The sequence below is a fragment of the Phyllostomus hastatus genome, unplaced genomic scaffold (assembly GCF_019186645.2).
Source record: "Phyllostomus hastatus isolate PE091 unplaced genomic scaffold, TTU_PhHast_1.1 phas_contig_159, whole genome shotgun sequence".
NCBI classification, from domain to species: Eukaryota; Metazoa; Chordata; class Mammalia; order Chiroptera; family Phyllostomidae; genus Phyllostomus; species Phyllostomus hastatus.
In genome coordinates, this window is record NW_025333640.1 from 39978146 (window position 1) to 39997672 (window position 19527).

The 19527-nt window shown below is 60.7% G+C and overlaps 1 protein-coding gene across 3 annotated transcripts in view; it reads left to right on the forward strand.

Annotated features, from left to right (window-relative positions):
* The window catches only part of PDE5A (phosphodiesterase 5A), a 72679-nt gene that overhangs the window by 19508 nt on the left and 33644 nt on the right, over positions 1 to 19527 (forward strand). For all 3 annotated transcript variants that reach the window (XM_045831289.1, XM_045831292.1, XM_045831291.1), the window contains exons 3-7: positions 3664 to 3753; positions 11420 to 11491; positions 12967 to 13056; positions 14789 to 14926; positions 16983 to 17050. In XM_045831289.1, the coding sequence (XP_045687245.1) occupies positions 3664 to 3753; positions 11420 to 11491; positions 12967 to 13056; positions 14789 to 14926; positions 16983 to 17050 (458 nt within the window). The remainder of the gene's footprint in view (positions 1 to 3663; positions 3754 to 11419; positions 11492 to 12966; positions 13057 to 14788; positions 14927 to 16982; positions 17051 to 19527) is intronic.

Below are 19527 nucleotides of genomic sequence, written 5' to 3' on the forward strand. Positions count from 1 at the left end.
GGACCGCAGCCCCGGAGCTGTTGGCGATAAGACGTTAACACGGAGTAATCAAAGCTGCAGTGGGGATCTGTCGGGCGCTTCTCTCGCCTGTGAAAACTAGACGTCCCCCAGTGTCTGGGTTGGACCGGGAGCTAGTGGGGGCTCTTCAGAGAAACGGAGCCCACGGCGGAGGGGGCCCATGCGCCACCCCCCCCCCCCGCCTGTCTGCCGGAGCAGGCCCCAGCAGGCTGGACGGCCCACCGCGGCGCGACGATCTGCACCCCGCCCGCTGAGGCCAACGCTGGCCCTTCTGGGGACCCCCGGAAATGACGTTGTGCCGGCTGCCCGGGCGTCCCTGAGCCCAGCCAGGTGGGCAGGGGGAGTCGGCCGGCTCAGACGGCCCGAGCCCCAGCCCCGCACCCCGTGGCCGCCCAGGCCGCCCTAGGACCCGCCCCCGTGTCCGCGGATTCACGGTGTGGAGCGCCCCTCCTCTCCAAGGTCCACTGTGACGCCGGCCCCAGCCTCTTCTCCCGCCTCCACAGGGCGGCCACGCCCCGTGCGCCCCGACTTCAGGGCACGCCTGGGGGTCTGAGGGAGGGGTCCTCACCGTGCAGCTGCCCTTCCCCCCACCCCACTCCCTTTCCCCCTTTTCCCGCTTCCTCCGGAAGGCTGGTGGCTGTCTCCCCCGCAGGTCTCACTTTCTGCGTTATTGGGACTCACGGGTTCTCTCAAACGAGTTTCTGCTGCTCACAGTTACTTCCAAAACGGGTTCTGGAAGGACGAAATAACCCCGCCACCGTTTTGTTGTTGAGGAACCCAGCCGTCTGCCACCGCCCAGCACGGCCCAGGGAGCACGGCTGGGGAAGCGCGGGGTCGGCCTCGTGGCGGGGGTGGGGGGGCTCATCACCGTTGCCTTACTGGCCTCTTTGCGGAAGAAAACCTTTGACGCGTCTGTCGTGCTATTTATTTCCTTTCGGGTTTTCCGTTCTTTTCAGTCTCACTCCAGCTCGCAGAGAAGTCGCGAGGCCCGTGGGAGAAGCTTCCACGTGCCCACTCCCCGGTTACGTGGCGCCGTGTTTCCTCCACCCTTGTTCTTCCTCCCCCTGTCTGTAATGCACGCAAGTCACGGGTGCGGGCCACTCCTTCTGAACCACTTAGTAAGTCGGACACATGGCCACTGAACATTCCAGTGCGTTTCGGTAGATCTTTCAGCAAGAACATTCCCTTCCACCACTGCGATGCATCAGAATCAGGACGTTTCACGGTGCAGCGCCGTCACCTAAGAGGTTACAGTCGTGTCGCTGAGCTGTCCCGCTGGAGCCACGCTTCCCCTCTGACCACGGGCCTCGTCCGGGACCGCAGCTGCACGCCCGTGTCCGGCCGCCTTGGTCTCCCCCACGCCCGGCGCCATCTCTCCCTGTGTCTCCGTCCTCCTTGACACGCATTCGAGAAGAGCACCGGGCAGCCCTTCTGCGGAACGTCCCTCCAGAACAGACGCGGCCCGGGGCGCGGGCCTCGCTGCTGGGGACCCAGCTTCCCCCCGCAGGGCGTGTGAGGTGCGCACCGCCCCCGCCGGGCTGCGCAGAGTGACGCCCAGGCTGCGGCCGGCTCCAATTCCCCGCCCGCCCCGGCCGGACCCGAGAGAGGGCTGCTCGTCTCCGAACGCCCGCCTGCCCGCCCCTGTTGGGCTTTAGCTGGGCACCGGGGCCCAGTCCTCTTCTCCGTGAACCGGCCTTGGGATCAGAGTATTCCTTAGCCGCGTAGCCGCTGACGACGCGGTCCTCTCCGTGTCTGGACGTCAGGCTGTGGAGTGATTCTCCGTGACGCGATCGCTTCCTTCTTCATACGCCTCCGCGTGGCCGTGTCGGGTGTCACCTGAGGACTGTTTCCTGGAAATACCCAGCCACACGTCCCCCCCCCCCCGTGTCCCCGCAGGACTGGGCGCACACCGGCGGGCGAAGCGACGACGCAGCGGCGTCCACGTGGACCACGACACGCTCGTGCCGGTCCCCCCCGCGGTCATGGCCACTTTCCTTTCGAAGTCGCCTTTAGTGCCCTGTCTGGCCCCCGAGGGGAGGACTGGCCTCGTTTCTGACCCCGATCGAGTGCCTCTGAGTAACCGTTTCCTCCGTGCGCAGCTTGGGCTTTGCGTGACTTCCGGCTAATTAAAGAAAAAAAATAGACGTGACCTTCAGAGACGAGGATTTTCCGGCGTGGCTGTTCCACGCTCTCTGAAGGGAGTTCCGAGAGCAGGCTCCTGAGGGCAGAGGGCTATTATTAGGCTGAGCCCGTGGCTTCCCAGGGCTGCTGCGGCCCCCAACGCCCATCCCAGCGTCTCTGTGCTGGCGCGTGGTTTCCATGGTAGTCGTGCCCCCCCCCGGGGGTGCCAAGCCGCCTGCAACTTCCTCCCGCAGGCCCCCCGCCCGCCGACCAGATCGGCTTTGAACGATAATAGGCCGAAGATGACCACACTTGATAATGTCGACGCCTGTTACTCATGCACCCCTTCCTTAATGTCGCAAACGCTTGGGATTCCTGTGCGCCTCCCAGGAGTACACCGCCGGGCCACAAGCAGCCCGGCCTGGAGCCCACGGCCCACCTCCTCCCCGCCCCCGGGTCCGCAGGGCGAGGGGGCGGCCCTCTCTCCGTGCCCACCTCCCGGGCCGTGCGCCCTCCAGCCCTTCCTGGCCACTGGGTGTGCATGGCGTGCCCCCTTAGAGGGGCCGGGCCTCCGGGGGGGCGAAGGGACTGTTTGTGGTCTGAGTGCGGCCACAGAGGGTCTTTCCAGGCGTTACAACAGGGGGCGATGGCAAGGTTTAAATTCCTGTGACCCCTGGGACAGAGGAAACGGGGACCAGTGCTCCCAAGGGGGGGGGGCAGGCACTGGAGAGGAGGCAGCGGCGGGTTTGGTGGGGAGTGTCAGAGCAGGGACAGCGCCGGGGGGGGGGCAAGCGGGGGGCGCAGGAGGGTGGGCCGAGAGCTGAAACTGGACTGCACGGGGGGCGGGGGTGGGGGGGCTCATGGCCTCGAGTCCCTGATTTTTTTTAAATGCCTGCCAGAATTTTATTTCTTTAACACGGCTTTTTTTCCCACAGTTTAATTTTTTTATTTTTATTTATTTTTAAATCTATTTTATTGATTATGCTATTACAGTTGTCCCATTTTCCCACTTCACTCCCCTCCACCCTGCCCACCCCCTCCCACCCACATCCCCCCCTTTAGTGCATGTCCCTGTGTCATAAGTCCTTTAGCTTCTACATTTCCCGTACTAGTCCTGCCCTCCCCCGTCTATTTTCTCCCTACCGTCCATGCTACTTATTCTCTGTACCTTTCCCCCCTCTCTCCTCCTCCCCCTCCCCTGTGGCTATCCCTCCATGTGTCCCTGATTTTAAGTGAGGCTGTCAAAATCGACTCCTGTTTTGAGTTCCCTTAATTTCTGAACATTTTGGTTGAGTCTTTATTTCTCGACTTCTCGTAAACATCAGCTTCTCAGAAAAACTTAAATTTGTCTTGGTGAAAAATGTTCTGGACTTACGTGGTCTGCTGCCTTTTACAGCAATAGCATTGCCGTTCAGGGCAAAAAGGTAAGTCGAAGGGTAGGTTTCTCTAATCTTATAAGTCGGAAAAATCAAATCAGTCTTTGAACAGGTCAGCCACTAAATTGAATTTCTCTTTCCTTGCGAGGACCCTCGATTCAATGCAGAAGTGGACCGCATTACCGGCTACAGGACACAGAGTGTCCTCTGCATGCCAATTAAGAACCACAGGGAAGAGGTAAGCCAATTTTCCGTTTCGTGAAAGGTCATTTGAAAGCATTTTTCTTTTTGAAAAAAAAAAAAAAACTTGCATACTTACGAATAAGTCCAGAGTGACGAGTTAACTCTACAGTGCTTACATGTCCTGCTTGTTGTTTCCGACGTAGACTTCAGTGTTAGGGTTGAATCCTCATGGAGACTGTGCTGGGACTTAGAAACAGACTTCAGACCTTTCGTGTCTTTACCAACCGCCCACCCACCGGGTCCCCCCGCCCCCCGCTGCCTCCCTCAGGACTGAATTCTGCCCGAGGTACACTGTCCAGGGGGTGGTCGTAATCCATCCATCTCACACATGTTGAGTGATTGAGTAACGCTCTTCCCCAAACGGTTGCCCAGTTACAATGATCATCAGAAAATGTGAAGGTTCATCTGCAAGTTTTTTCTAATTGTGGCCCATCTTCTCCTTGTGTGTACTGAAACTACTCTGCGTGTGAGAGGACCTGGGTGGTTCAGCCCGTGTTGCTCCAGAAGGGGGCCGCTGGTCGCCCGGTGGGCGTGCGTGTGACTGTGCGAGAGACCCCCAAGCTCTCCCCGGAAGCCGCTGAGCCACGTGCGTTCCTACTCGCCGTGTCTGCTTGCCCCACGTCCGTGGCCGTCCGGGGCATTGTCAGTGTGTGTGACATTTTAGCCGCTCTCTCGCGGGGACGACTTAAATTCGGTTGTGTGGACACACGACCCCACCCTCAGCCGCCGCGGGCCATCTGGGCCCTGCAGATCGGGCGAGAGTGGGTGCAGCCCGGGGCCCGAGGCTCCGGTTTCCCTGGGGTTCCAGCTGGACCCCGAGTGTCCTCCCCACCCCTACCCACCCCACGCTCAGTGTCCTGTCTGCGTCTCCATCTCACCTGTGACGGCCTCCCCGGCGGTCACGGTTCCCTGGCACCAAGCACTGCACGAGATGAGCCACGCCAGGGCCTTCCCTGGAGGAGGCTGGAGAACTGGACTGAAGGGAGGGATTCCACACCGGGTTTTAACCCTCTCGCCGCCCCCTTTCCAGACCCGCTGCCGCTGCCCCCCCCCCGGGCCCGGCCCACAGCACGCCCTGTGAGAACCGTCCTCACGGGAGAGGGCGGTGGGAAACAGGAGGCCAGCACACTCTCAGCCAGGCCGCGGTCGTCCGAAGAGCGGACTTGGCTGCGGGGGGAGCGAGGCGGCCAAGCGGATGCGGCGGATGGCTTCCAGATTTGTCTTCCCGAGTAAACAAACTGGGGGCAGGGTCAGCCTCCGTCCACTCACGGAAGCCCTCCTTCTCCCACGCAGCTTTGGAAACCAGAAGGGAGGGTCCCAGCGAGGGTCTGGGGAGCGGCGTTAAGACGGCTGCTCTGGGGCAGAAGCCCGCCCTCGCCACTCACCTGCCGAGACACCGGGCGGAGCAGGGCCCACCCGGGAGTGTCCTGCAAACCGGGGCTCCCAAGAGGCCTGCCCCCCGGGGTCGCGTGCGAGGGGCACCGCACGGTCCCTGGCCCACGGAGGCATCGGCGCAGGCTGGCCGTTCGTTCTGGAAACAGACAGAGCTGGCGGGGCTTTTGGGACAGACAGGGAGCGACAGACAAAGCTGTCCGAACAGGTCGCCGGCCACAGACCGACCGGCCGGCCGGGGTCGCGTGATAGTGGGTACAGTCCCCCGAGGAACCAGCGCCAGGCCTCCGAGGAGAAGGCTTTCGCCGGGTGTCCTCACACATGAGCCCAGCGGGTCTGGAGTCTCCTCCGTGCCCAATGCCAGTGCCAGTGCTGGCGGCCCGGGACCTGCGGGGAGAAGGGAGCATCGACTGTGGATTCGTTGTCTGCAGACTGCCCCGGTGGCTGTCAGAGACCCCGACCCTCGGGGCGTAGGTGTCAGTGCGGCGAGCCGCCCGGACGGGCCGGTGAGATGCCGACCACGAGACCTGTGGGCGCGCAGCCCTGTGACGGCGGAGGCCGAGCTGCGACAGCGCAGAGAGCCCAGGAAGACGCCCAGGTCTCGGGAAAACGCACGGTCGCATCGTCTCTCCTTCCGCGCTCCGGGAGCTCTTCCCCTTCCTGCCCCAGTCGTGAGGGCGGTGGGCGCAGGACCCCTTTGTGGACGTCTGGGTCACAGGCTTCTGAAACATTCCCGAACGTCTGTGGCAAGTGTTTTTTTAAACACAGAGCAGAGCTTTTTACAGCCTCCCCCCTCAGCTCCCTTCTCGGAGGAGAGGGTTAAACTGGGGTGAGGGGGCGGACTGGAGAAGCTTGAGAAAGCTCAAACAATTTGCTTGGAAAGGTCAAAGAGCAGCCGGCTGGAGAAAACGGAGACGGAGAGGCTCAGGGCCCAGGGAGAGGGGAGCCGGCCGGGCTGGGCTGCGGGGTGAGGGCCGGGGGCTGGGGCTCTGGCGGCAACTGCCCACCCCGCGGACACTCGCTTGACCTTCGTCCCAGCCGCAGGAGGCAGTCGTCACCGCTCCCATATAACAGACGAGGGGACACGCAGCACGCCGGGGAGCTCACCCAGAGCCACGCCACTCGGCTGCGGCGGCGCTGGGGTCCAGACCGGGCGGTCTGTCTCCGGGGCCGCGACGTGGGGAGGAGGCTGGGCCCCACGGGGCTCCATGCCGCTCGGGCCCTGAAGGTGGGGTGGGGAGGCCCGTGGCGCCCCGAGGGCTCTGCGAGGGACGGGCTCGAGCCGCTGCGCACAGGGCTCTTCTTCAGGCGGAGGGAGAGGGAAGAGGGCTCAGGGTCACCTCCTCGGCGGTGTCCCGGGAGGACACCCCCCCGGGGAGAAGGGCGTTCCGGGAGTGCGCGTCCTGTCCATCTGGGCCAGGTGCTCCGAGAGCAGCTTCGACGGACCCACGGGGGCAGAGAAATCCATTCGCTGGGTGCGCGTGTGTGTGGATCTGGGGGCAGCTGTCCCGTGGCCTCCGTACGTGATGCTGGATTTGGGGGACCTGGTCACTCCCGTTAGTCACTTCTACACCAGACGGTCTCTTTCCTGTTCAGGAAAGGAGGGCAGGGAAAGGCGGCTCTTCCTCTGTGGCTCGGGCGACCCACTTCTGCACAGCGGCCCTCCCGCGGCGCCGCCGCTGGGACGCGGCGCGGACGTGCGTGCTTTATTTTTAGGGCTGCGCCGACCAGGGGGAGGGAACGGTCCTCGCCGCCCTGAGCTGGTCGTGCTGCCCGGCGGGGGGGGGGGGGGGAGGTGGTTTCCAGGCTGAGACCCCACTTCCTCTGGGCTGAATGTCCACTCTGGTCACCGAGGAGAAATCTAACTGGGAACCAGACCTCTTCTGGTCCTTCCCTGTTTGCATCTGCGCCGCGACTGTGTGTCGTCACACACGATGCCGCACTCATCAGTCCCCGATGCGAATATGACAGGAGTGCGACAAACAACTTGAACAACTCGATAAAGGGAGCATTTTAGTTAAATATCTAATTACTTGTATCTCCCTCTGAAAAAAAGCCTACACGTTTAAAAAGTATATACATCAGCTAGTTTTTGTGAGCGTTTTATACGATGGATACGCTGGTGAACCAAGAGATTTCATGCCGGCCAAAAATCCCAGAGTGAGGCCTTGATGGAATTAGATGTGTAATCCCAGCCGTGACACACAGAAGGCAATGTCTGCAGTGCACGGAAGTAGCTCTGAGCCACGCTGACTTGGCTGGCTTTGAAAATCCTCATTCTGCCCCCGCACGGTCCTGTCCGGGCAGGTAGTGAGTGAGCGGCTGTGACGTGCAGGTGCTTGGTCTCGGCCGCGAGGGTTTGAAACGCACATAGCGAGGAAGACTCTTGCTGTAAAACCGTTTTCAGTGGTGGGTGGAGAACTTGGACACCAGGAGTTAGAGGTCAGCTCGAGGTCACAGAACACGGTGCATGGGTTCACTGTTCAACACACAAGTTCAAGGGTCAGGCTGTGGGACCGGGGGTGGGGAGGCTCGGGCGGTGGACGCCGGCCTGCGATGTCCGGCTCCCAGAGCCACTGGGGCCTCCTTCCGCTTGACACGTCAGCTTGGAGCGGGTTGCGTCGTGGCTGTACGCATGGTCCTCCCGTCTGCGGTCAGACTGCATGCAAATGTGGCGACAGAAGGAGGCAGGGCTGCGTTACAGGGTGCTGGTCGACCTGGACCTGTTTCAGTCCTAAAGAACCAGCTGGTCCTGTGTGTCTTCAAGACTTATAAATCGTTCACTGCACTCATTCCCCCGAGATAGTCTTTCTTGTGGCTGTGTTTCAGACACAAAGCCAGAGTGCTCGCAGAGTGTCTGTTTGTTCTGGGCGGAATGTCACGACGATGCCCATGAGCTTGGCCGCCTCCTTTCCCGCTGGACCCTCTGACCACACACAGGTGTGTTTCCCGAAGAAGAAGAAGACGGCGGCCCCGGCCCTGAGGCTCAGCAGAGCCGGCAGGTTCCACCCCCAGGCTTCCCGTGCGGCCCGGGGCAGGAGAGCGGTGAGGGCAAGGGGAGCATGGGTGAGGGTAGGCTGTGCTTGCTGAGTCTCACCGAGACGCCCGGCAGGGGCTCCGGCTGCAGCCTGAGTGCCGTGTCACGCAGGACACGGTGCGTGTCTCGCTCGGCCCTGCAGGGCCACCCCTGCAGACCTGCTGGCTGCATGACATCTGTTGTAGTGTGACAGGTCATTTACACGCTGAACTTGGAGGACTCGTAGGCGGGCCCTGCATAGCGACGGCAGTGCTCTGCGACCAGCTGCAGGTCAGTGTAGACCGTTTCCGGGGGTAACGTCTGACCCGGAGTCGCATAACTAGACCGTGGTGGGGTGGAGTGTGCGTGGTGGGTAATTTTCACTTTGTCTCAGAGAGTGAGGGGGTTGCCGGGGGAACGGCTGCTCTCTGCGGACATGCGTGCGAACGTCCACACTCATCTGCTGAGAGCTGAGATTACACAGGTGCAGGGCCATGTGAGCTGCTGAGCACTCTGTTTCTTCTCATTAACCCTCATCTAAACATCCTGCTTGCTTCTCCTCCCACAGAGTGGAAGGGAACATTCCAGGGTTCAATCAGGCGAAAGAGCAAGAGGGGATGATCTGATACAATTACTGAGTCACATTGGTTTTTCATCACCCCCCGAGCAGTGACATAAGGTGACAGTGACTGGACTTAGCGTCCAGGTCTGTTTGATGATGGCAGATGACTGGACAATCGTGAGGACTGTGCTAGTGATCTCTTGCAACAGGACAAAGTGCCCGCAGCCCGGGGGTGGTGAACGGACCCCGGGGGGCAGGGCAGGCCCGTGGCTCAGCCCGGGCCCCCTTCTCTCAGGCCAGCAGCGGTGTTTGAGGGTGAGGCCCTCGCCCCCAAGGGCTCCCTCCAAGGCCACTGGGCAGGAGGCCTCAGTTCCTCGCCACCTGGGCCTCTCCCCTCAGGGTCCTCACCCGACAGCAGAGGCAAGCAGGGTGGAGGGGGGGTGCAGACTGGTCTCCAGAGCTGTGTGCCGCCCCCTCTGGGTGCCCTGTTCCTTAGGGGCCAGGCGGCAGGTGCAGCCCCAGGTCAGGGGAGGGGTGTCAGGCTCCGCCCCTGAAGGGTGGAGGCTTGGAGAGTTTGTGGTGACGTCTGGAAACTGCTAAGGACTAAATGTATTTTGTGGCTTCATTCCCTTTCCTTAAAACCGGCCCAGGGATACAGGAGGACGCTGCTGGCTGATTAAAATAATTCTCAAAGCGTCTTTCTCCATCTCTCGTGTGCTTCCCTACCCCCGGACCACCCGAGGCAGCATGGCCTGGGCCGACGGAAGGTGCCGGGCTGGCCTGTGTCCCGGGGACAGCAGAGGGGGCACTCCGGAGGAGCAGTGAGGACGACAGGAAGGGGCCTGCCTCCCGGGCTGTGGCAAAGGGTGGAGGCATTATCATCCTTCCAGAATGTTCTGTCCCAAAGGCCGCTCTGCAGGCGGTTGCAGCTGGCATGGGGCTGATGTCCTTTGCTCCTTAACCTCCACGGGAAGTGCTCACCGCGGTGACCCCATAGTCTGCTGCCCTGGTGTTCCCTGCGCCCACCCTGGATCCAGGGCGCAGGGGGCGCCCGGCGTTTGCTGGAGTTTACGCTGAAGGAGGGAAGGGTCCGGGGACACAACCGTTCCTGCTGGGCACGGGACGGGCCGGGCTTTATTTCAAGCCAGGGGACGGTTGGTGCCACTTACAGATCGCTGTTAAGGGCCGACAGCTTTCTTTGCTTCGGAGCGAACCCAGAGCCCCACAGGCCAACACCTGAGGGGTCTGGGCAGTCGGCACTCGGCACGTGTGCCCGTACGTGGAGGATGGCCCAGGTCCCAGTGCAGGGACACTGGTGAGGAGGCTTTTGCCGGGATCCGGAGCAGGCAGAGAGCCAGCTGCCGCCGGGGGCCAGCAGGGCGGGCTTGCCCCTCCGGTGGGAGGCTGGGGACTGGCCTGGTACAGGAACACGGAAGGAGGAATCTGGAGTGCGTCCCAGGGTGCTTAGATAGACGTATGGGGGAGAGAGTGCAGCCATCCCTAAAACAAAGCATGCCGTGGAGAGAATCCGTTCGTGGGGATCAAGACCATTAGCTCCTTTTTTGGACATGTTGCTTTACTGCCTAATACTCTCCCCTCCCTCCTCCAATGTCAAGGCGGCCTCCCCGCCCCCACGCCCAGCGGACGGCCTGGCCTGTTAGCTCCGTGGAGACAAAGCCGCTAGAAGAACGCTCCCGCCCCCACTCCCACCTCCTTCCCCCGCTCATCAGCGTTTCCCTCCGCACGCGGCGGGCTCAGCCCACAGGCGTGCCTCAGCTGTCCCTCCAAAACCTGGGACCGCACCGGCCCTGCGGGGGCCACCGCGTCTCCGCTGGCCTCTCCGCTGGCCTCTCTGCTGGCCACTCTCGTCCCTGGTGCATGGCCATTGCCTCCCACCCTCCCCAGACAGACCCCCCACCCAGCCCCCACCCTCGCCACTCTGTGGAAACCACCCTGGGTGAGAACCCGCGACTCCCGCGGGCAAGAGCTGTGACCCTTTCTCTGGCCGCACCTCGTCCGGCCGGCCAGCAGCACGTGGCAGCGGTCACTCATTCCTCCGGGACAGACTTGTCCGAGTGCTCTCCGGGACCTCCGCCTGCCCGGCTGTCCTGCCTCCCCCACGGCCTTTCTGAGTCCGCCCGTCACACCTCAGTGGCTCTTATTTGACCATACAAAGTCAAATTCAAGCCCTGGCTGGCGTAGCTCAGCGGATTGAGCGCGGGCTGCGAACCAAAGTGTCACAGGTTTGATTCCCAGTTAGGGCACATGCCTGGGTTGCAGGCCATGGCCCCCGGCAACCGCACATTGATGTTTCTCTCTCTCTCTCTCTCTTTCTCCCTCCCTTCCCTCTCTAAAAATAAATAAATAAAACCTTTAAAAAGAAGACTTGTTTCCAAAAGTCAAATTCACGTGAAACGTGACTGCCTGTGATGGCTCTCACCGTGCCAGGCGAGCTCGCAGGACCCAGTACGGTCCGGGACCCAGGAAGTCAAACACTCGCGAGCCCCTCCAGGAGCCGGGCTGCAGAGCGAGCTGCAGGGCCCGCTCCTTCCGTCCCCGGCGGGCGTGTGCCGGGGCCGTGGCCCGCTGCTGCCTCCACGCCGCGAGGAGCCGCTTCTGTAAACACGGTCTGGTGAATTCACGCCAGTGACCTTTGCTCAGCGGAGTGACCGCCCTTCTCCCCTCAACCAGGTTGTCGGCGTGGCCCAGGCCATCAACAAGAAGTCGGGAAATGGCGGGACCTTCACGGAAAAGGACGAGAAGGTACGAAACGTGCGTCCGGTGTGACGTCTGTCCGGGAAGGTGTGTTCTCTTTAGCCCCCAGGCGGCAAACGCAAGGCCCCAGGGCCGCATCCGGCCCTCCGCCTTGTGTTATCCGGCCGGGCACCTTGTTTCTACCCAACAGCACCGAACTCCCTGCCCCTAGTTAAGGGTAGTCACACTGACACAGTCCTCAAATTACACTCGGCCCTTGGAAGGCCACGGTGAGGCCCATGTGGCCCCCGGTGAAGATGAGTCTGACGCCCCTGCTCCAGAGTGTGCAGACCTCCGGAAGGGGCTCTGGCTGAACCTGTCGGTCACTGAAAGCCCTGTGGTTAAAGGCGGCTCGGAATGGCCGCGCTGCCTTTCCCGCGGCAGACGCAGGGCCGGCCGGACTGCGGGCCACCTGTGCCCTGCGCTCTGATCCGGTCCGCAGGACCCCGCCCTCCTCTCCGTGCGGCCACGCCCCCCCCCCCCCGGGGCCGTCTGCGCACGCGCACTCTGGGGCCTGCCCGCCCAGGGTGCCGGGGACCTCTAATCCGCTCCTGCACCTTTCACCCCTGCCATTAAGGAGTTCACCCTCGAGTGAAACCCGGTAAAGCGGAGCTCCAGGCTGGCGCCGCAGGTCCGCCACAGATCGGAACCGCCTCCGGGGCGCAGCCACCCGCAGCAAATGTTCTCTAAGCTTCGCCCGCGGGCAGACGGCGGGGCGCCGGCGCGGGCGTTCGGGCTGGAGGGGGGGGCGCGTGGCTCCCGCAAGAGCCTCAGAGAGGCCAGCAGCGCCTCTGCGTAATCGGGGCGGCAGGTGCCTGCGCTCCTGCCCCGAGAGCGACCCCTGCAAGAATTTGGTGGGGAGCGCGGCTCTGCGTGCCCCCGTCTGTCTGTGGCCCCTTAACGTGAGCCCCCCCCTACCCCACCCCCGGAAAGAGTCGCATCCCAAAGCTGTGGCGTCTCCCGGCAAAGGGAGCCCGTGGCTGTGCATTAAAGGGTGTCGTGTAAAGACGTGGTTTGATGGACAAGTGATACCATCGTGAGCCCACCGCCTTCGCGTGGTGCAGGGAGGGTGACCGCTGCGCGTTACAGAGAACGAGGTTCGGCTCCTATGTAAGACTTCACAAGCGCGGGAGCTCCGAGTCTCCCTGCCACGCAGAGGCCGCACCGCCTCCGGCACGGGCGGGTTCCGCGTCAAAGGATGCAAAGAGCCCCGCGTGTCCATCCCACTCGCTCCCTTCTCCTTGCTCCTTAGCGGAGAGCGACCGAGCAGACCGTGCGAACCCGTGGCATCCCCCGGGGGGCGCCACTGAGCGCGCACCTGCTCTGCTTGCCTTCCGAATTCTCCGCAGGACAGACACACGTCTCCACTTGGGGCTCTCTAACGTTTACTGCTTCAGCTCCGGACAACTTCGGACGCCTCCAGGTAACGTAACAGGACACTTGTAACAGGTCGTTCTCATCTGGCCACGTGTCCCGTTCCCTAGGACTTCGCTGCCTACCTGGCCTTCTGTGGGATCGTGCTGCACAACGCCCAGCTCTACGAGACGTCACTGCTGGAGAACAAGAGAAACCAGGCAAGTCGGGGGCCTGGAGGGCGCAGACACTCTTCTGAGGTCGTCGTTAGCCTTGTGTCCAACACGCGTGCATGGTGTTTGTCCGTGTGTGTACGTGTGCGTGTGACTGAAACCCCACAGAGTACGGATTCCCTTTCTACATTCTTTAGCTGCTTCTTCTGACGGTCATTCCCGTTCCCAACAGTCTGTGCGTCGTCACTGACCGGTCGGCGGTGCCGGCTGACGTTACGGGCGCGGGTGCACCGGGCTCGCACCCCCGCGGCTGGCGCGGCCCCCAGCCTGCCAGCACCTCGAAGCCCCAGGGCTGGCTATCGGATGGGCTGCATCTGTGATGTAAATGAGGCTCCTGGGTCTCGCTGTCCGCGCGGGAGACACCACCTCTTGGTTTTCCTCTTCCCCAGACCTCGTGTCCCCTTCCTGACCACCGCTCCTGACCTCTGCGCTCCCAGCCAACTTGTTCTCCCAGGCTGCCCGCGTGGGTAACCCACGTACTGTCCACAGCCAGAGTTAAATCCTCTTACCTTCTGTCCAGGTTAATTCTGACGCTGCAATTCCAAATAAGGGGTTTTTATAAGTACTGTGACTGTGTAAATGTTGTTCATCTGCGTGTTTCTGGATGTTTCTGACGTCCTTTCTTTCCTCCTGGAACTGTTTGCCCTGGTATAACCGCACGCCAGCTCCCACCCGCCGAGACCGTCCGTTATTTAGGCATCTGCTGAGTTCTTTACCTTGGAGATCTCCTAATCAACGTCCTCCTCCCTCCTCCATCTGTCCTCCTCCACGGCACGCATCCTCACCCACGGCCTCGGCACGGGCGGCCGTGGGGAACCTCCGTCACGGCCTCCTTAGGGGGGCTCCTCTGCTCTCCGCCGGGTCCCTAACCCCTCTCGGTCCCCCGCCCCGTGCCCCCGCAGCCCATCCCCAGCGAACTCCGGGAGGGGGTCCGTGGCGAGGCAGGCTCTCGGAGTCCGCACATGCATGCAGGCGTCCTCTGTGCCGCCCTGCTGGCTTGGCTGGGTACGACATCCCCAAACAACAAAAACGACCAGCGTCTCAGGTTGTAAAGGCAGCGCTTTGTGTTCCAACTAGCATCCGTGTCGCTCTGACTCTCGGCTCTCTGTAGGTTCTTATTCCGTCTGTGAGCTCTTGGGTCCTTTCTTCATCTTTGCCTTGGTAACCTAGTCTCACAACACGACTTTTTTTTTAACTCATTACGCTGCTACCTGGTCGTCCCTTTCAGCCTAGAGCCTTACGTCCTTGGGTTTTAGGTGACTCCTTCTCAGCGTTTCTCTGACGCTCCATCTCCCCCGCTCTTCATTTTCTTCTGTTTCAAACTTGCGTTAATAAGATAAACTTGTGTTTACAAGTGTCTTATAAATGCTAAAATGTTTTATTCTTACAATATTACTGTGACTTCGGAACCACTGTTACCCTCATTTTTAAGAATCTGGCCCTAGACCACAAACCTGAGGGGAAGGCAAGTTGGGGTTCAAGTTCGGTAGCTCTAGACTCAGAGGCTGCGATTCAACCGGGGCCCTAACTGTAACGACAGTGGGCAGGGGGCTGTTGCCAGGGAGCAGAGACGTACATGGGTAATACTCAAACCCCAACCTGGTCCTAGCTTGTTACATTGAAGGCATACAAACAGCACAAAGCCCGTGTTTGTCATTATATGGCTTTCATGATCACAAGCGACTACTAAATAATAAGCCCCTGACGTTTCCTGGTCTAGGTGCTGCTCGACCTCGCCAGCCTGATCTTCGAGGAGCAGCAGTCGCTGGAGGTGATCCTGAAGAAGATCGCCGCCACCATCATCTCCTTCATGCAGGTGCAGAAGTGCACCATCTTCATAGTGGACGAAGACTGCCCCGTGAGTGCGGGCGCTGCCCCTCCCTTCCAGAAGGACGGGCACGGTCCTCAGAGCGCCGCCTTTCAACCGCATGCCCGCCCCCGGGCCCTCTCCCAGACTCCACCCCTCCCCCGGCTGCTCACGCACAGCCGATGACAGACAGGCGGTGGGAGCTGTCCCGGCGGAACTCGGTGGCGGCGGTGGGGGGGCAGGGTCCCTTCAGGGTCCCTCCTCTAAGCAGTTGCCACGGCCGTGCCCGGGCAGCTGTGGTCCGTGGCCCCACAGCCGTGATGGGGAGTCACGTTGGCGGTACTCCCTGTGGTCAGGAATGGGGGGTCCCAGCTTCGAGGGCCAGGCAGACCCCCATTCTGAATCCTGGGGTATACACTTTTCTTTTGTCTGGAAATTGCTCGAAAACCAGCCGGCAGGGCGCCCTAGCGGAAGTGCTTTTCAAGCGGCCCCCGCATCCCCAGCCGCTGTAGCGTTCGGGCTGGTGGCGCTGCACCCGCCGGTCGGTAATGCGGAGCAGCAGACGCGTGTGCGGGGGGACTGTTCTTCATTCGGCAGAGGGCTGGCCACCTCTAGTCCCGGCCGCGTCTGCAGGCGTGCAGGCGTGCAGGCGTGCAGTCGTGCAGTCATTGCAGTCGGCACCGGCCCGGCCGAGGGCAGGTTCCCTCGTGCACCTTCCTTCCCGGCCCCGCCCACGCACCGCGGCCTCCGGCGTGTTGCTGTTTGAGGGGGTCGTTCCTGTTCTTCCTCCTGCAGACCCGGCGGGTGGGCTCCTCTCTGGTGGGTGGGTGGGCAGGAGGGCGGGGCTCCCGCTGGTATTGGTGGGCCGCAATCCGTGTACGACATCTGAGTTGATGTTTTTGGGGGGAAAGTAGAATAAAAGACGCTTACTATTTAAATCAAACCTAAACACGTTAATTGTGAGGTGGTCAGACTGCACCGCACGGCCCACCGTTACCGGGACCGCCGTGTGCACGAGTCCCTCTCGCCACCACGGCATCAGGTAGGGTGCCCCCGGCTGTCAGGGAGTCCGTGTTCCCAGAAAGCCTGCTTCGCCGTCTAAACCAGCCGTGAAATCTCCCTATGGAGATGGCTGCAAGATGGTAGCTGCCCTCTCGAAGTTCGGGCCGGCACTCATTAACGCAGCCCGTCAGCCCGCTGAGTTCGCCCGGGGCCCGCTCGCTCTTCAGCGTCTGATCTGCGGACGTTGTGTGTGAGGCCCCCTTCCCAGACAGCTGCATGTGCTCTCATTAGCATTGAGCCCGTGCCTCCCCGCCCCGCCCCGCCCCTGCCGCGACCGCCTCTGACCCGGTTCGGCGGTGCTTCGGAGTAAGGTCCCCGTTGAGCAACTTCAGTGCTTGGGCTCCAAATTTACATTGCAATTATTTATTGATTCAGAGTATGTCAACAGCGTGAGCCAAAATCAAAATGTAAGCAAGGAAAAAAAAAACTAATGTCTTTGTTTTATTTTTCTGTTTCCTTCTAAATCTTTATTCAGGTGTAAGGGTGGCCTCATTGCAAACATGTCCTTTGCTTTTTTTTTAAGGGAAAAAAAAAGTATTTTTCTATGTGGCTAATTATTGTAAGATCTCATAAAATATTACTGAAAGGCACGTCTTTTAAAAAAAGACACTTCTCACCCAGGGTCCAATGGCAGCAATAAGTAGATGCCTAAAAGCAAGAACTGGGGGACTCGGAGTAAATACAGAGCAGTTCTGAAGCCAACATTGGTTCACACCTGGTGGGGGAAAATAATAAGCCAGTCACGAGGGGAGCGCGGCGGGGACAGGAGCACGGCCTCCGTCCCACGCGGTCGTGAAGCGAGGGCTCGGGCCCGTGTCCTCGGAAAACAGCTGAAAAAAAACCCCGACCCCAGGGCTCCGCGTGCCAGTCCTGCCCTGGCCGTGTGAGTCTGTGTGTGCGTGTGCATGCATGTGCATGTGTGTGTCTGTGTGTATGTGTACATGTCTGTGTGTGTGCGTGTGTCTGTGCGTGTCCGCGAGCAGCTGCGGGGGGCGCCTGGCCGGGCACACCTCTCAGTGCCGCCGCTGCCGCCCTCTCCCCCCAGGACTCCTTCTCCAGCGTGTTCCACATGGAGTGCGAGGAGCTGGAGCGGTGCCCCGCCGCGGGAGCCAGGTAAGGCCGCGTCCCCGCCCACGCCCGAGGGGGTGGCACTGGCTGAAAGGTGGTCGCTCGCGCGCCCCGTTAAATTTAAGACCCAGACGCTCCAGGCTGTCCCTTCCCACACTTTAAAACGGCCCGGTCCACGGTGAATAGGGGAATGCACCTCAACTGAGTGCCAAACATCCGTGTGTAGGGAAGCACATGTGGTGGCACATGCATGTTAATAAAAAGTGGTTGAATCTGGGGTAGGACATCCATTGTGCTTCCAGCTGTTTTGCATATTTCAAAATATGCATCTCACGGAGTTAGAAGGAAACGCTTGTGGTGGAAAACCACACAAGACCAGTGGAGGGCAAGTCACCTCTGCGGGTCCCGTCAAGTGGGCTGCAGGGCGGTGCACCCTCGCACGACTGACCCGCCCCCCCTCCCCCCTCCCCCCTCGCCCCGTCACCACAGGGTCGCAGGCACCGCCCTCCGCCCTCGAACCCCCCTCCTCTCCTCCCCTCTCCCCCTCTCGTCTGCGCTCTCCTCTCCTGGCCTCCCAGGTCTCCCCCCACCCCGACGGAAAGCTGCTCCACAGCCACTGCAGCCCTTAGTTGGTTAGGGGCTGTGTGTCTAAATCAAAACTCGCTGTGTCTAGGCTATTATTTTTACAAGGAACGCCAGTGAAAGGCCTTTCTCCTGTTAGAAGAATTCTGGGAGGCGGCTGAGGGGCAGGAGGCAGCTGGGGGCGGGTGGGATTCCAGGGACGGGTGCAGTGGGTGCCCCTGGCTTGGACCTCGGCTGCCGACCTGGGCGTGGGGCGGCCGTGCAGGTGGGTGGGCCGGGGGGCTCTCCCCAGAGGCTCTGCCGCCCCGGAGTTTCTCGCTCACGGAGTCACAGCTGAACAGCTGACCTGCATTTCCCCCTCAGCATCGCTGGTCTGGACTGCAGTTGGTCCCTTCTCCGCGTGCTTTCTGATTCTTTGACTCTGTGGAGTGGGTATCGAGTCCTCTCTGGAGGCGCAGTGACGCGGCCACATCCTGGGGAGGGGTGGCTCTCCGGCTCACGTGCGGGCCCCAGGCTCCCCCGCCCAGGTCAGCTGTGGAGTCTCTCATCCTCAGGACAGGCGTGGATCCATGCTGTTGTGATGTTACGAGGCTACGGCACTGTCGTTGCTTTTTATCAAGAACATGCTAGAAAGCTTCTACATGAGACATGCAAATATTTGACTGTTTTTCTTTTCGGCTTGCACAAACAGTGAATTTCTATACATGTACAGATATAAACATACATGTATGTTCATGAATTTACACACGTCTCTGGGATGGTAGGAAATGGGCGTGATAATGCACACTAAGTGTGCACCGTTGTGAATGATCTGCATGTGCCTTTGGATGTCTGTGCAGCAGCGTGTCTGTGCAATTACATTTCGTGCATTTTCATTTTGATTTGATTACGAACTCAGCCAAGTCCTCTGATTCCTCACGGTCACAGCGGAAGGAGCCCAGTGAGTTGGTGTGAGGGTGACCCCTACTGGTCAATGTGCATTTTTTTAAAAAGCACGTCTTTCTGCGGATTTAATTTCTTACTATATAGTCAATCTGTGTCTGGGGAGCACCCTATCCCTTCCTGTGAGCCAAACAGAGGTATCTTTTCGCGTATGTTTTTAATCATTTCAAAACTGTCGTAGGAGGAAGATATTCTTTACGAAGGATAACTAGGGGAGTGTGGCTGATCTGCACGGGTCATTTTCACCGATCATTAGCTCGTTCTGCAGTAATGGACATGATCGGACACTCCTGCCTTATGTCCACTCAACACTTTAAACTTGGCCGTTAGTCTAAGGATGCAATTAAAGATCTCTCAGTGACATGAATATGTTTTTAAGTAAAACTTAGATAAGGGGCTGAAGTTTGCAGAAACTCTGCACTGGACTGGCGTTTATTAAGCCCTGCGCCCCGAGCAGGGCCTGAGCTGCCCCTCACACAGCAGCAGCAGCAGCAGCAGCAGCAGGCCCCCCTGACCTCCCGAGGCCGCCCGGTGAAGGTCCCACCCAGGCCTCTGCCATTCCGTCTCCCAGACGTCTGTCCGTCCAAACACTCTTCTGAGAGCGGGAGGCGTCAGTGGTGAGGAAATCGGCCTTTCGGGCAGTGCTGTGTCACTTTAAAAGCTCGGTCCGTTTGGTGTGTTTCCAACCAGCCCACTTATCTTCTATAAACTCAGATGTTACGTTGCAGACGGCCTGGAAATGTTGAGTGCGGAATGGAAACACACCCGGGGTGCCCTCGAGCGTCATCGCTGGCCCCCTCCGTTCCCCCCATCTCCCCGAGTTCCCACCCGTGACTCTCACCTGCCACCCAGCCTCCAACAGCACCTCGCCCACCCGCTCCAGGCAGCAGCGAGCTGTCCCCCGCCCCCCAGCGCCCGTGGGGTGGCGCTGGGACCAGCTGCGTTAGTCGGCGTGGGGCCTGAGCGTGACCCTGAGACCCCGGCACGGAAGGGGCCTA